General features: G+C 39.3%; 1 protein-coding gene across 6 annotated transcripts in view; it reads left to right on the top strand.

Moving 5' to 3' along the window:
• Positions 1-4,086: 4,086 nt before the first annotated feature.
• Positions 4,087-16,767, top strand: part of PAN3 (poly(A) specific ribonuclease subunit PAN3) — a 126,766-nt gene continuing 114,085 nt past the window's right edge. For all 6 annotated transcript variants that reach the window (XM_087865222.1, XM_045797044.2, XM_045797043.2 and 3 more), the window contains exon 1: positions 4,087-4,668. In XM_087865222.1, the coding sequence (XP_087721348.1) occupies positions 4,239-4,668 (430 nt within the window). In that variant the 5' untranslated portion in view covers positions 4,087-4,238. The remainder of the gene's footprint in view (positions 4,669-16,767) is intronic.

Raw genomic sequence — 16,767 nt, 5'->3', positions numbered from 1 at the left:
CAAAAATACACAATTTAACAACTCCTCAGAATTAATACTAACTCCTCAGAATTAAAAGGTTAAGATTAAATTACAATACATTTTAACGCTTATTTTCCTATTATAGAAATAATATCTGTTCATGATACAAATTTGGGAAGCGGAGGAAAGATAGGAAAATATTCTGTCATTTTACCACGTTAGTAAAAGCCACCGATATGTTTTAAAGCAGTTACTTTATCATTATTTCTATTAGGTTTTTTATTGTTTACATCATTATAATAACACAGCATATACAATTTTTTTTTGAAGATTTTATTTATTTATTTGACAGAGATAGAGACAGCCAGTGAGAGAGGGAACACAAGCAGGGGGAGTGGGAGAGGAAGAAGCAGACTCAAAGTGGAGGAGCCTGATGTGGGGCTCGATCCCATAACGCCGGGATCACGCCCTGAGCCGAAGGCAGACGCTTAACCGCTGTGCCACCCAGGCGCCCCAGCATATACAGTTTTGTATCATGGTAAATATTTACATTGTTTTGTAAGCACTACTGTACATCTTCATGGTTGCCTTTTTTAATGGCTGCATAATATTCCAAGTGGATAGTCAACTATTTAACCATTTTCCTTGGTTTTAGAATTTATATTTTTAGCAACTCTTTCTTTTTTGGCTTTCATATTAAATTTTGCAATGATTAGATGGGAGCATAAGACTCCTTATTTACAGTTATTTTCTTAGGACTTATTTGCCAAGTAGAACAACAATAGTTCAAAGGCAATGTACATTTTAAAGGGTTTTGAAAAAATATTGCCTATTTGCTTTGGGGGGGCATGGGGAAAGGTTGTATCATCAGGTAATATATTAAAGTGCCTATTTGTGAGATGCCTGAGTGGCTCAGTGGGTTAAGCGTCTGCCTTAGGCTCCGGTCCTGATCCCGGAGCCCTTGGGGATCAAGTCCTGAGTCTTGCATCAGGCTCCTTGCTCAGTGGGGTGCCTGCTTCTCCCTCTGCCTGCCACTCCCCCTGCTTGTGCTCTCTCTCTGACAGATAAATAATAAATAAAATCTTAAAAAAAAAAGTGCCTGTTTGCTCTATTTCCCTCCAATTTAATTCAGGTTTCATTTTGTTAGCACTGGTCCGTTTTTTTTTTCAGCTGATGGACATTTACAAATCCTAATCTGTTATTTATTGCATTATCTATCCCCACTGGTTTTGCAACACATTACGGATCTGCTAAACATGCTATATATTTCTCCATCTAGGCAGCGAATAAATTTTTTTTTCATAAAATGTTAAGAAGAGAGTCCAAAGAAAGATAGCAAAGATCATGTTGACATGTATCAATTTATCAATACTCTTTGGATATTGTTTAAGGAGCTCCAATGGCAGCTTTATCAACGTTTTGATTATGACTAATCAAAGATACTTAAGTCACTTAACTATAGTATCTTAGTCTACTTTTCTCCATCTTGTTCAGAATGGTTTAATAGAAAACTCTGTCAAATGGGGTATTGAGGGATGATTTCTCTTTGGTGTTTCCCCTCATGATTCCCAGGCTGTATTTTACACATTTTTGCGTATCAAAGCCTAGCACAAAACTTGCTTGATACATAGTACACAGATTCTCAATAAGTTTATTTGAATAATATGCTTAATTTGGCATGAATTTAATGAACCTCTGTTGTCCACCACAGACACCACTTTCCTTTCCAAGACATTAATAAACATACATGTTCATTTAGGAATGGCAAATGTATAATGGAAAGAGCACTTAAAAAAAAAAGATTTTATTTATTTATTTGAGAGAGAGAGCAGGAGGAGCAGAGGGAGTGGGACAAGCAGACTCTATGCTGAGGACACTGAGGTCATGACCTGAGCTGAAATCAAGAGTTGGTTGCTTAACTGACTGAGCCACCCAGGCCCCCTAAAGAGCACATTTTATAATTAGAAGTCCCTGTAAGTTGGCTTTGCAACTTACAAGTTGGTAACTCTGTGTAAATCCAGACCTTACTCACTTTGTTCATCTACAAAATGGTGATAACCCATCTTCCTTAACTTTCCTCATTGGATTCTTATAAGAATTAAAATGTTTTTCTCTAAAAGGAAATCTGATCATGTCCTTAGTTGACTTTTTAAAACCCTGTAGTAACTTTCTATTGCCCTCAAGAAAGAGTCAAATCCTTTAACATGCCATACAGACACTTTGGTGATCACTATTGTATAATGAAAGCTCTCTTTCACTGCAAGGCCTTTTGCACAAGCTGTCTGCTTTGTCTGTAAAGCTATTTTCTGCACCCTTCTATGTTTATTACTACTAGCAGCAATTCTAATAGCAATAGCTAAAGTCTACTGAATTCTTACTAGCATGGGACACTTTACATACAATTTATGAAGTGGATACTATTATCTGTTCTACAAATAAGGCACAGAGAAGTGAAGCAACTTACTGAGAGGAACACAGCTATTAAGCCTCAGCTTACAAATTCTCATCTGTCTGAATTCAAAGCAGATGTTCTCAACTTCTGCTATTATGGTATCAACTTTCTCCAGAAAGTCTATCTTTACTATCCTCTAATAGCCAATGTGATAAGATTAGCACTAAGGCACTGCTTTATAATCGCCTGTGTACTTTATGCAGGGATCTGCAACCAGAGGGATAAACAATCCATTTGAACTCAGACAAGACTGCATCTAATTTACTTTGGTTTCTCCAGCTCCTAGCAGTTCCTGCTACACATGAGAGGCATTAGTAAATATTTGCTGAATAAATAAATATACGAAAGTGTTCTTAAACAAAAGACATAAGACAATGTTATTTTCGAATTTAGTTAAGGAACATCACCAGGCTTACCAGTTTGTGATGTATGGGATCCACTTTTCCCCCTTTTTGCAGTGTAGTACACTTGCTTATATCCGTTCTTCTGTGATCTCTTCTGTTTGCCACAATTCCTTAAATACTGTCAACATATACTCCCCCTTCACAACTGTGATGCTGCCTTCTGAGAAAATCTTTTACAGAGGAGAAAAACTAAAATGTTAAAGTTACTTTTCTCTTCATAGCAAGGGAAAACTTTTTTTTTTTTTTTAAATACAGTGCAGCAAAACATTAGAGATGGCTGAGGGAAAAACTATCTTTTAAAAATGAATTTCAAATCAAGACTAGGCTGATTGGAGAGAAGCAATCTAGCACATTTATAAATGAAACGTTCTGGCGCTGCCTAGGCAGTGTTGTCCCCAGGTGGCATCTTATTTTTCATAATATTTTACTGAAGCCTTTCAGTAATATAAATAGAGAAAACAGGTGCTGCACTGAGCAGGGGGTTTGTCCAAATCAACCTTTTTTGGCTCAGTTTTTTGATAGAAGGCCCAGAAGTTAAGGTAATCAGTCCTGCAGCTCTCATCACCTTCAAGGATAAGGAAAAAGAGGAAGGTGGTGAAAAAACAGGGAGAGGAAGTGTGGCAAACAGATGAAACTACCCTTCAAATAGAGCGAGGACTTGGGCTCCTTCCCAAGGTGCGGCCCCTCAAATAGACCGTTTACATTCTGTTAATATTGTCTTTTCAATTAAAAAAGGACGCCTGGTTTTATAAGTAAGAGGATATACAAAAAAGGAAGGTATTCGTCTCGTGAGAACTTCACCACCCTGATCAGCGTCTGTCTGGGAAGGCCACCGCGGACAGCCCACCCAAACGCCCGCCCGCTCGCGGATGCCCCAGGGGCCGAACGCCTGGCGAGGCTTCCCCTCGCGCTCCCGCTACCCACAAGCCACCGCGCCTCGGCGCGCCTGCGCAGCGGCGACGGCCCTCTCAGGAAGAGGAAAATGGAATAAACAACTCGGAGGAACCAGAGCGCTAGAGAGCGAGTGGAGGCAGAATTTAAAAATAAACCGGCCTCTCCACCCTCCCAGCCCGTTCGCCGCCGCCGCTCCCCCTTCCCTAGCCCGCGCCCTCGAAGGCCCCGTCTGGGCTCGCGCGCCCACCCCGTCGTCCCGCGCGGCCCCTTTAAGAAAAGAGAACGAGAGAGTGAGTGAGAGAGAATCCCAACTCTCCCCCTCCCCTCCCCTCCCTCCTACCCCCTCCTCCCTCCCCTCTCCCCTCCCCCCCTCTCCCCGGGCGGCTCCGGCTCCCGCAGCGGGACAGACCCACCCGCCCAGGCTTTTATCAGGCACCGGCAGCGTCTTCCTTCCCTCCCCGGTCTATGGTGGCGGCGGCGGTGGCGGCTCCTCGGGCGGCAGCGGAAGACGAGGCTGCGGCGTTGCCATGAACAGTGGCGGCGGCCTCCCGCCCCCCTCGGCCGCCGCCTCCCCTTCCTCCTCCTCGCTGGCGGCGGCAGTGGCGGTGGTGGCCCCGCCGGGGGTCGGGGGTGTCCCCGGCGGGGCGGCGGCGGGAGTGAAGCTGAAGTACTGCCGCTACTACGCTAAGGATAAGACTTGCTTCTACGGGGAGGAGTGTCAGTTCCTGCATGAGGACCCGGCCGCCGGAGCTGCCCCGGGCCTCGGCCTCCATAGCAACAGCGTCCCCCTGGCTCTGGCGGGCGCGCCCGTGGCCGCCTTTCCTCCCGGAGCAGTCCCGGGCGGGGGAGCCGGGCCGCCCCCGGGGCCCAAGAAGCCGGACCTAGGGGGTCCCGGTGCCGGAGCCGCAGCCGGAGGAGGAGGCAGCAGCGGAGTACTCGATGGACCGCGGCTGGCAAGTGAGTGTGGTGCGGGCTGGGAGGGCCGCCCGGGCGTTGGAGCGGCGGCGGAGCGGAGGCCTGGGGCTGGAGGGGGCCCGGATGAGGCCCTGCAAGAGCTTTGCCCGCGGGTCCCCCCCCTTCACCTCCCTAGGCGGTCTGAGAGGCCTAGGCCGGGCCTGAGCCCTCCTTCCTTCTTCCTGCTTCCCCTCCTCGCAGCTCTAGGCGAGCTGGGGAGGGGAGGCTGGGTTCCCCGGTACGTGGGTGGGTGGACTGGGGTGCTGTGAGTGGGGGCGGGGAGGAAGGGGGATGGGCTGTGGCGTGCGGTGTGTGAGAAAGGGGGTGTCGTTTCCGGGGGGTGTGGAAAGGGGCTGGGTTTGCAGGCACATGTGTTTTGCGTGCCCGTGTGGAGTGGTGTCTGCCGAGTGTTGAGGTTCCCTAGTGGGTGTGTGTGGGTAGGGGGCGGGAGGTGATGGGCGGGCTTAAGGCTTCCTGGAGTAGGTTGAAAGAACGGGAAAAGTTTGTGTAAGGCTTAAGGGAGAAAGATTTTCCAGGCAGGAAGTGATTTCTAAGGATTAGGAGTGAAGGCACTGCAGTTTTTATATTGTGTTTAGGTTTAGTCGAGAGTTTAGGACTTTATCAAGACTTGCATTTCAACATAGTTTTCCTGAAGCCAAGATAAGTTTTCTGGGTGTCAGTAGGGATCCTGTCTTCTACAACTTGCTATCAAGCAAACTCGTAGCGTGGAGCCTTGAAAACGTGCAGCGTTCATTTGTGTGCGACTGAGCACTTGAGTTCGAATATCTTAAAGCTGTTGGTATTTTTTACTTTTTCACTTGTCATTATCTATTGCCTTGCCGCTTTTTAGTTTTTAGTGAGTGGAGTTTACAATTATTAGTTTAAGAGCAATGTATTTTACAGAAGGTTACTCTTAAGCAGAACAGGTGGCAGGTTTTTGTTTTTTGTTTCTCAGTATATTGACTTTGTAAACCAGAAGGGGTAAGGTTTACTTTCTTGGGCATTCTGAACAGTTTTTAGATCTCAAAATAATTTGATAGGCAACTTGGACGTTAATACATTTTTGCCTTTTTTTTTTTTTTAGCAGTTACTTGCTTTATGAGGATTACTTAGTGTTTTCCCAGAGATTTGCTTTTTTAAAAAAGATTGATGTGATGGACTTGAATTTAATGCAGATGTATTTGGCCAGATATGTTCAGAAGATTAATTTGTAACTAAAAGTGTTTTGTAAAAAATGGCTACTTTATTGGTGGAAATTTATCACTTTGGAGTAGCAGCTTTGCATTTTCAAGGTAAACTTTTGTTGGTTGTGTGAGTTGTGGCTCAAAGTAATTTGATCAGTGTTTGAATAGTACTGGGAAACTGATGGGTGGCTTTGTTACATACAGAAAGGCATTTTCAAAGATGCTGGCATCTCATTTAATATGTTATCTTCCTAGAATTTTCTAATATGCAGAGGTGGTAGATTTGGGACGTGAAAGATAAGACACGCTGTTGTAAATAGGTGAAGATGGGAGGTGGAGGAAAGATACTGGCAGTGGCTCAGAGGTGAGCATCATTCCATACCTCAGAAAAGGAAAGTAGTTGTCTGGGATATAGGATCTTGAGAGAACAGGTAGTTATTGCAAAATAAGGCATTTTAAAATTTAATAGTCATTTAAGAGATATTTGATTAAATAGCTGAGTTATATATTTAGGTTCTGTAGGGCTTGCTTTAACTTGCCTGGGTGAAGCCTGAGGCTCCTTGTTTCTGCTGTAGACTTCTTGGTAACTGAGAAGTATGTAGGTTGTGACTTCTTTTAGAGGAGAGCAAATTGCTTCGTATCAGTGAGTAGCAAGTAAAGTTGCTCAGGAATGAGGGAAGAAGATTGTGTTGGTAATTTAATGGCTGCTTTGAATTTTTACACTTAAATGTTTAATTTTAGTTTGCTTTCTAACTTTTACTGGATTCTTTGCTGTATCTTTGGAAACAGGCTTGATTTGTTAAGTGCAAGAGGCAATTAAACTAGGCAACACATCCTAAGAGGTAGTGCTATCAGAAATTTAAATTTTGTTAGTTGCTGCCTTGATCATTTAGCATCACGGTTTTATTTTGCTTTTATTTTTTCTTTGCTCTTCTTTAAAGGTAAGATTGTAGTGGGGCGCTTGGGCGGCTCAGTCGTTAAGTGTCTGCCTTCGGCTCAGGGCGTGATCCCAGAGTCCTGGGATCGAGCCCCACATTGGTCTCCTCCGCTGGGAGCCTGCTTCTTCCTCTCCCACTCCCCCTGCTTGTGTTCCCTCTCGCTGGCTGTCTCCTCTCTGTCAAATGAATAAATAAAATCTTAAAAAAGTAAGATCGTAGAGCGTTTTCTTAGCTGAGAGGCCATAAACTGATCTGCTCTGATAAGCTAGATCTGCCTGCAGAAATATTTTGTTTGGGCTTCATGGAATCTTGTGTGTGTGCATGTGTGTGTTAAAAGTTTTTATTGAGGGGTGCCCGGAGTTCTGGGATCGAGCCCCGCATCAGGCTCCAACGCTGGGAGCCTGCTTCTTCCTCTCCCACTCCCCCTGCTTGTGTTCCCTCTCTCGCTGGCTGTCTCTCTCTCTCTGTCAATAAATAAATAAAATCTTAAAAAAAAAAGTTTTTATTGAGGTATACATACCCAGGGAAAAGTGTACAAATCATAAGTTTTGGAATTTTCACAAGATGAACACATAGCTTATAATCAGTACTCAGATCAAGAAATAGGACCTGATCAATACCTCCAGAAGTCCTGCTCTTGCCCCCTTCCAGTCATTACCATTTCCCAAATGTGACTTCTGATTTCTTTCTTTCTCTTTCTTTCTTTCTTTCTTTCTTTCTTTCTTTCTTCCCTCCCTCCCTCCCTCCCTCCCTCTCTCTCCCTTTCTTTCTTTCTTTCTCTTTCTTTCTTTCTTTCTTTCTTTCTTTCTTTCTTTCTTTCTCTTTCTTTCTTTTTTTCTTTTCTTTTCTTTTCTTTTCTTTTCTTTTCTTTTCTTTTCTTTTCTTTCTTTCTTGATTTTATTTATTTATTTATTTGACAAAGACAGCCAGTGAGAGAGGGAACACAAGCAGGGGGAGTGGGAGGAAGAAGCAGGCTCGTAGCGGAGAAGCCTGATGTGGGGCTGGATCCCAGAATGCCGGGATCACGCCCTGAGCCGAAGGCAGACGCTTAAGGACTGCGCCACCCAGGCGCCCCTGACTTCTGATTTCTAACACTATATTCTGACACTGTAAATTCATCTTTCACTTTTTTTGAACTTGATAGGAATGGGCTTCTTTCCTTAAACATATCTGTGAGATCTATTCATGTGATGTAAAAACAGCTTCTATAGTCTCATTTCTATATAGTGTTACATTGTATGAATATACCACATTTTATTTTCTCATTTTACTGTTCGTGGGCAGTGGAATGTTTCCTATTTTTGTCCATTAAAAACACTGTTTTGAACATTCTTGAACATGGTTTTTGATGAACAAGTCTATGCATTTCTGTTGGCTCACCTAGGAGTTGCTAGGTCATAATAGGGTATGCATATGTTCCGATTAAGTAGATAATTTCTGATGTGGTTGTACCATATTTACATTCCCTGTGGCAGTGTGTGAGAGTTCTCGTTGCTCTGCATTCTCACCAATACTTGGTATTAGCTGTCTTATACTTTTAGCCATATTGGTGGCTCAAATTTATAGTGTAATTTTTTGTATCATGTGTGTGAATTGTAGTTAACAACATTAAAAAATCAAAAGATGTAATATAGAAGTAGATTTCTGACTTCCTTTGAAGGGCAACTCTTACTTGTATTGGAATTAGGACTGTTGGGGCAAGACTCTCAGTTTTGCCTTACTCCCTGACTTAGGTGACTTTTATGTGTCTGGCTCCTTAGTTTTTGACCCTTGCTTTACTACTTTACATTTGCAGAATTGCTTTGTTAGTGTTTCAGATCATGTTAAAACTTAAGAGGTAAATGAAAGAGAAAATTTTATTCTTATTTTGCAAGCATTGGAAAACTGAAGCACAAAGGCTTTTTCTTCTTAATATACTTAGTTGCAGTGATGTTTCAGTCTTGTGAAGGAACCATCCTTTAATTTGTTGCTTACCTTTTATGTATACAGAGTATTACATTTTCTTAGTCCAGCTCTCCAGCTCTTCTGCTCACCTGGCACTGTAGTAGTAAACATGTTCTGGCATTCAGGGTTGTTGTTTGGGAAATAACAGTTTGTGTTTTTTTTAAATAAGTTTTTTATTTTTTTTTTATTTTTTTATTTTTTAAGAGAGAGAGCCTGTCGGAGCAGGGGTGAGGGGGCAGAGGGAGAGGTTGAGAGAAGCTTAAGCAGACTCCACACCCAGCGTGGAACCCGGAGTGGGGCTCCATCTCAGCCCTGAGATCATGACCTAAGCCAAAAATCAAGAGTCAGGCGTTTAACCGACTGAGCTCCCCAGGCACCCCTGAAAAAGTACTTAAGTTTTTCACATTTCATATTTCTGTTGGACTTGGGATCTTCTGAGGCTTAAATGTGGTTTGATTTGGGTTCAACTGAATTACTGATTCTTGACATTTTAATAATGTAATTCTAACTTTCAGCTAGCTAGACGTTTAATCTTCAAGGTGCTCAGTTTTTAGCAGCTAAACTATTTATATGCCAATGTTTATATTTTATGTACATTACTTTATTTGAAATCCAGTGGATTTGTTTATTTTACCGAAAACAGATGTATATTCTAGTTCGACTAGTTTAGTTAGCAGTGAAGGCTTTGATGTAAGACACATCTGTGATGGAATCCTGGCTTTCTTATTAGTTTGGGATCTTGTGTAAATTTTAAACCTTTAAGCCTCAGGTTTTATTATTTTAAAAATGGGAGTAGCAATAGCACTTACTTCAGAGTTGTGATAGGATTGCATTGCTCGGTGCATTATCAGTGCATTGCTTGGCCCATAGTGACATTTTAGTCATAGTTGCTGCTCTTACTCAGTATTATTATTAATAAGTTTGTAAGTTGTGTATTTTCTTTCTTTCTCCAATTTTAAGACTAGTGAAATACCTAGATTATTGAACTGTGGTTGTCTGTCCAAATGGAAGAGAACAGTGGATAAATTAAAGTTCATTTACTTTGGATTATATACTGTGTGTGGCAAACTGTGTTTAAGTCAGGATTACACTTACCTGTATCAGATAACGGGAAAGTGAGTAGTGGGAATTTGTCATTAGGATAGCTGGTATAGGTTCAGACATTTTTATTGGACAATGCACACAGTGGATACAAAGACTTTAAAATACCATTCATTTCACTCATTTAATATTGTGCTTGCAAGGTGGCAAGCTTTGCCCTAGGTGATAGGAATGAAACATTGAATGAAATGAAATTCGGCCTTAATGGAGTTTCTGTTCTAGAGGAGAATACGAACACATGTATAAGATAATATTAAGCCTTGGTAAGTTTTATGAGGAATATTCAAAGAGGGATATATTGTTATAAGTTGCGGTAAGATTCAGTTAATGAGTAAAAAAGTGCATGAAAGTACACTTTCTTTCCATAAAAGTGCATTTGAAATAGGCATGTAAGAAGATAAATGATTGCCAAAACAAAACAAAATATCTTTATATATTTGCCCTTTTATAGAATTTTTCACCTTTTTTTTTAAGATTTTATTTATTTGTCGGAGAGAGATAATGAGAGAGCACAAGCGGGGGAGAGCGGAAGAGAGAAAAGCAGGCTCCCTGCTCAGCACCGTGGGATCATAACCTGAGCCGAAGGCAGACGCTTAACCAACTTAGCCACCCGGGCATGCGGGATTTTTTCACTTTTTAAATTGACCTTCTATTTTGAGATAATTGTAGAGGCACATGCAGTTTTAAGAAATGATACACAGAGAACTTGTTCCATTACTCATTTTTCTCCGAGACTTAACATGTTTCATAACTGCAGTACAGTATCACAACCAGCATTGATTGATACAGTCCACTTATCATATTCATATTTCTGTAATCTGATTTGCACTCGTGTGTGCCCACATATGTGCATTTAGTTCTGTGGAATTTCTCACGTGTATGTTTGTGTACCTGCCAACACAGTCAAGACATTGAACAGTTTTATCACCCTCTTGTAACCCTCCCATACTCTCTCTCCAAACTTGGCAACTACTAATTTGCTCTCCATTTCTATAATTTTGTCATTTCAAGAATATTTAAATGGACTTAATGTAGCATGAAATCTTTTGGGATTAGTTTCCCCCTCCAAGCATAATTATCTCAAGATTCAAACAAGTTGTATGTATCAAGAGTTCATTTGTATTTATTGCTGAATTTTTCTCTGTTTTTTAACTTGGAAATTTTATATTTATTACGGAGCAGCAGTTTTTTTGGTTTGCTTTTCTATAAGCATATCTACTTTGTGTACAAAGCTATGAACATTTACAGTAACCCAGAAATGATATTTTAAAGATTTGTGCTAGGAGCATTTACTGACAGACTTGAATATTTGTTTATGTATTTTAGAGTTGATTTTCACTTATTTAATTTTTTTTGTTATGAAACTCAAACTCTTTATGTAAAAATTTCCATTGGAGCAGCAGTGCATAAAGTCAAAATAGACCAATCTCCTCATCTTATTACCTGGGGTTAATTGTTATTAATAAATGCTTTTGTACTCCTAAAGGCTCTACCTCCAAATACAGTGACTTTGAGGGTTAGGACGTCAGTATATGAATTTTGAGAGGAAACAGTTCAGTCCATAATTTGTGTGTGCATGAACACAAACTTAAGTTTTGTAGCAGTATTTCTCATGTTTTTTTCCCCATATTAACTTACTTTATATCCTATTTATAAAATAGTTTAGTCCGAGACTATGTAAGTGGAATATGATAAAATATTTGTTTTATGTACTGTTTTCATATAGCTGTTAGAAAGCCAATATATGCAAGTATTTGTGTCTCCTATAGGTATATAGGAATTACTACTGGACTGGGGGCTCAGAGATTTTGATTTTAGCGCACTTACAAAATCACTTTGTGATCTTAAGCTAGTCATTTAGTCCACTGGAAATAATGTTTATCTGTAAAATGGGAGCATGGGGTATGGAGTGAGTACGTGATGTCCAAAATGCTTTTAGCTCTAAAATGGTCCTGTGTTTTCTAAATGTTCATGTTCCAGAAAACAGATTACTTCATGTTTGATCTTTAGATCCTCTTCTCCTCCCAGCATCTCTTAAAAACACTGACTGCTCAGCAGTTTAACATCCAGTACAGGGAAGGTTATGTTGATCTCACTAATCTTGGCTGAGTTAATTGGCATGTAGATAACAATCCTCTTCCATAAAAAAGCTCTCCTCTTTTTTGATGTCTCTTCTGTCATCTGTTTTTCCTTTTTTTTAAAAAAGTTATTGTTGCTGTTTTTTTCTTTTTAAAGTAAACTCTACACCCAACGTGGGGCTTGAACTCAACCCGCCTGAGATCAAGAGTCTCATGCTCCATTGGCTGAGCCAGGCAGGTGCCCCGTTCCTGTTTTTCTAATTTAATTACATTTTTTATTATAAAAATTCTAGCTTAAAAAAATAGGAAACAATGTCTTGTTTTTGGAACTAAAAATGTAATACATGCACAGGTTAAAAATTTAAGTAGCACAACAGGGTACCCAGTGAAAAATAGTCTCCCTCCTTCTTTTGTTCCTTGATTCCTTTCCAAAAGATAGTCACTCTTTTTAATTTATTATGTATGCATTCAGAAATATTCTTTGCCTGTGCAATCATTAAATGTTTATATTTTCCTATCGCTAGCACCTACCGCCACATAAACACGTGCATACATACAGAAACCTAATGCACTTTGATTTTTTTTAACTGAATTGCAAATTTTGTGGTTTGTTCCAAGTTCATACATAGAAATCTACCTTGCTCTTTTTAAAGGCTGCATAATATTCTACTGTATGTTGTATTATTCTTTTTAATGGATATTTAGGTTATTTATAGTCTTTTATTATTACAAATAATGGCATTAAGCTGTTGTATCTTAATGCATTATGTATATTTATACATAAATCCACACAAAATATGATATGCACATATCTTAAGCATACAGAATCGTCAGTAATTTGGTTCAAACTTGGTACGTTAAAAAAAATTATGTAGACAACTACATTGTGATCTCACTTATATGTGAGATCTAAAAAAAATCCCTGTACTCATAGATACAGGGAACTGATTGGTAGTTACTGGAGGTGGGGATGGGAGGGGTGAGAGAAATGGATGAAGATGGTCAAAAGGTACAAACTTGCAGTTATAAGATAAAGAAATTTTGAGTATGGAATGTATAGCCAGGTGGCTATAGTTAACAATACTGTATTGTGTATTTGGAAGCTAAGAGAGTACATCTTGAAAGTTCTCAGCATAAGGAAAAAATGGTAACTGTGTATGGTTGATGTTAAATAAACTTAACATGGTAATCATTTTGTAGTATATGCATATATCCATGCCAATTATAGCTCAATAAAAAAATCTGTATTTTATACACGATTAGCTGAAATAAGATATTTAAATAGTCTTCCATATCAAATCTGACCCAGCAGGATTTTTTCCCAGTGGCTCACATATTTTTAGTTTTGTAAGTCATATCTTTTGCAACTTAATAGATTAGCATTTGTTAATACTTGTTGGGAAATTTCATTTGCATATTTAATAAAACATGTTATTATTTAATAGTCTTTCATTGTTTATCTGCATTTTTGATATGGTTACTTTAGGGTGCTTTCATAAATATTAGGTAGAGCATGACAGAGCTGGAAAAATGGGAAAAGAGTTTATTAGGTATAACTCTCTTATTTTGCTTATCTGTTCCTAAACTTACTCTGTCATTTAATATTGCCGTTCCTAGGGCGCCTGGATGGCGCAGTCGTTAAGCGTCTGCCTTCGGCTCAGGGCGTGATCCCGGCGTTATGGGATCGAGCCCCGCATCAGGCTCCTCTGCTATGAGCCTGCTTCTTCCTTTCCCACTCCCCCTGCTTGTGTTCCCCCTCTCGCTGGCTGTCTCTGTCTCTGTCAAATAAATAAATAAAATCTTTAAAAAAAAATATATTGCTCTTCCTGTATCTGACCGTATACTTGACTGAAAGGATGAGATCAGAGGTGAAGAAAAACAAAATGGAATCAGGCCTCTTAAAATTCCATAAGTGATGTTTTATGGTTCATAGACTTTATAGCAATGTCAGCTATCTCTGAGGAAGAGTCTTGACAATGATGGGACAGGGAATTTTCTCCCTACTCCCAAGGCTTGGAAAAATGATAAAGGCAGTTTTTAAAGTAAAAATTTTAGTAAAGTCCTCTGATACATATTATAAAAAGATTTAATGTAAAAAATAATGTCTTTGAAAAACTTAGATTTTTGGCAGACTTTCAGCTTTGTATAATTAGGTCTAAAAGTGGAGATGCATTCATTTTATTTAATTATTTGATTAACACACATTTACTGAGCACTTGCTCTGTATCAGCTACTGTTTTAGATTCTTAGGATACGTTAGTAACCAGTAAATGAAAGATTCCTTCCTTTGTGAGCTTTCCATTTTAATGGGTAGGGTGGCAGTATTTGTAAACATAACCCCCCGAATTTTATAATATGTTAAAAGATGATAATTGCTATTAAAAAAACCCTAACTCTGCTCCTAACTTCTCAGTAAACTATGGGTTTGGGTGATCTTACACTAATATTTTGCACAAGGAATAAGCTGGTTTTAGAAACACATTTTCTATTATTAAATTCTGATTTACTGAGAAAGCAAGAACAGTGGAAAACTTCTCAAAACATTTATTTATTGGCAGATTTTGGTTGCATAGAAGAAGCAGTTATCTTGGCACAGATCCTAAACTAGAACTGTCTTATTGGGAGACATTTTTCAGTAAGTAATCAAAGGGACTAAATATTAAATAGCTTCACCTGAGAACCCAGTTTATTTAGTTGTTTATTGTCAAGTTTGTAGCCAGTGTATCTTGGAAGGCCTGTAGTATTGTAGTGCTCCTCAGAGTCCAGTGTTTACCAGAGCCTTGCTGCACTGTAGTTCTTCTCTGATTCTGAAAATTAATAATGTATGTCTTAAATTTTCAGTTCAAAACAGTGTACTGTGTATATTTCAGTGTGAAACAGTAGAATCTCAGCTGAGCTCTTATTAAGCCACTTTGATCTATGTAAAATTGCTGTTTCAGGATTTTTTTCTTTTTTTTTTAGTCTAGTCTTCCCATAGACCTTGTTGTGTCTTTCTTGGTGCAAAGGTATGATGACTTTCATAAGGGCCAGTTACAGATAGAACTTACAGTTTTTAAAACAATGTCAACTTGCCTCTGGAGGTATATTTTATGCAGATCACTACTTCGTAAATATGACATAGTATCTGTATAGTTTGGGCACTGCTCAGGGAGTTTGATTATCAAGCTTTTATTGAACATTTTTGTGTCAGATACTGTACTGGTGTCAGGGAATACAAAGATGTGTGGTTCTGGCTATTTATGAATGCACAATCTAGTAAAGGATTTTGAAATGTATAAATTTTGGCATAGTTTCGTACACTGTGGGTATAAAGTTGTATAACAAACTCTATTCAGGGATATTTTGGAAGGTCTCATGAAGAGGGAATATTTGAACTATTTTTTGAAAGATGTGTGAAGCATATCTGGTAGAAAAGAAAGGCATCGTAGGCAGATGACCAGGACACAGATTTTGAGAGATAGCATTGTGCATGCTTTTGTTCTATAGTCACCTGATGTGGAGAAGAGGCTATATTATGGAGAGTGGTACCAGATGATAGATTGTGTGGCCACATTGTAAAGGGCCTTGTAGGCTGTGCTAAGTGAAGTGATAAGATCTATGTCTTAAAGAGATAACCATAGGAGCTTTTGGCTTCCAAGGATGGAGATAGGGAAACAATTCAGAGTAGCCTTATAACAATGGAAGAGAGAAATGCCAAGGACTTGATTTAGGCAAGTGGAAATGAAATATAGGGGGCGCATTTGAGAGAGATTTGGTGAAGCAACTACTTGAGAGGGTAGATGGGAGAGAGAAAGGAGTTAAGGATAAATGAGTTTTTAGCTTAAAAGTACTTGTCACACATATACTTGAAGACATTTAATAATAGATAGTTGTAAAGGTGAGTCTGGGTTTGTAGGAATGACTGAGAGGAATGTAGTGTAGTGATTTTTGGAGCCTTTAAGTAAGTTTGTTCTGGTTTCAAATTTCATCTCTGGCACTGCCACCAAAATAGGCAATAATGATATGTATCTTAAAGGACTGATGAGATTGTGTGTATAAGCAATACATGGCAGCTGGTATTATTGTCTGTCTATATATCTAATCTGTCTCTCTATCAGAACCAGAAATGAATGTTTCAAAGCAAGAGGATGAGAGTTCAAGAGGGTCTAGGTAAATGGCTAAAAAGGGAAGTACTTAACATTCTTAGCCCTTTATTACTTCAATTGGGTTGTGGTTTAATACTACGTTTTCTACTTCTGTTGAGAATTAATATAAAAAGTGTTTCTAGAAATTTTCCTTTCACCTGTATCAAGGATGTATGATGATCAGTACTCCATATATAAAAATCCTTATAAAATTTTTTCTGAAGAGCTTAGTGCCGAGAAGTTTTTGCTGTAAAAAATTGGTATTTGTTATTTTACTAGGTGAGTATTTTTAACTTACATTTTTTCTTTTTTATCTTGGCTAATTAGAAACTTCTGAACTTAATGTTCAACTGAAATACTTATTCTTAGCTTACATTTATTGGTTTAATAATCCACTATTTAATCTTTTATTTTTATTATATGTCTGTCTTAGGGGAGGGTGATTAAATAACAAATTTATTATCTCACAGTTGTGGAGCCTGGAAGTCTGAGATCAAGGTGTTGGCTGGGTTGCTTTCTTCTAAGGGTTGTGAGAAATAATCTGTTCCATGCCTCTCACCAAGCCTCTGGTGGTTTGCCTGCAGTCTTTAGCGTCCCTTGGCTTGTGGAAGCATCACCTTGATCGGCTTTCATCTTCACAAGACATTCTTCCTGTGTGTGTGTCTGTGTCCAGATTTTCCCTTTTATAAAGTCATAAGTCATATTGGTGTCAACTAACTAGAATTTAAATAAA

Source organism: Ursus americanus, chromosome 10 (genome assembly GCF_024610735.1).
Source record: "Ursus americanus isolate L20-20 chromosome 10, mUrsAme1.1.p, whole genome shotgun sequence".
Taxonomy (NCBI): Eukaryota; Metazoa; Chordata; class Mammalia; order Carnivora; family Ursidae; genus Ursus; species Ursus americanus.
Note: the sequence above shows the minus strand (reverse complement) of the source record. Positions and strands in the feature narration are given on the sequence as shown.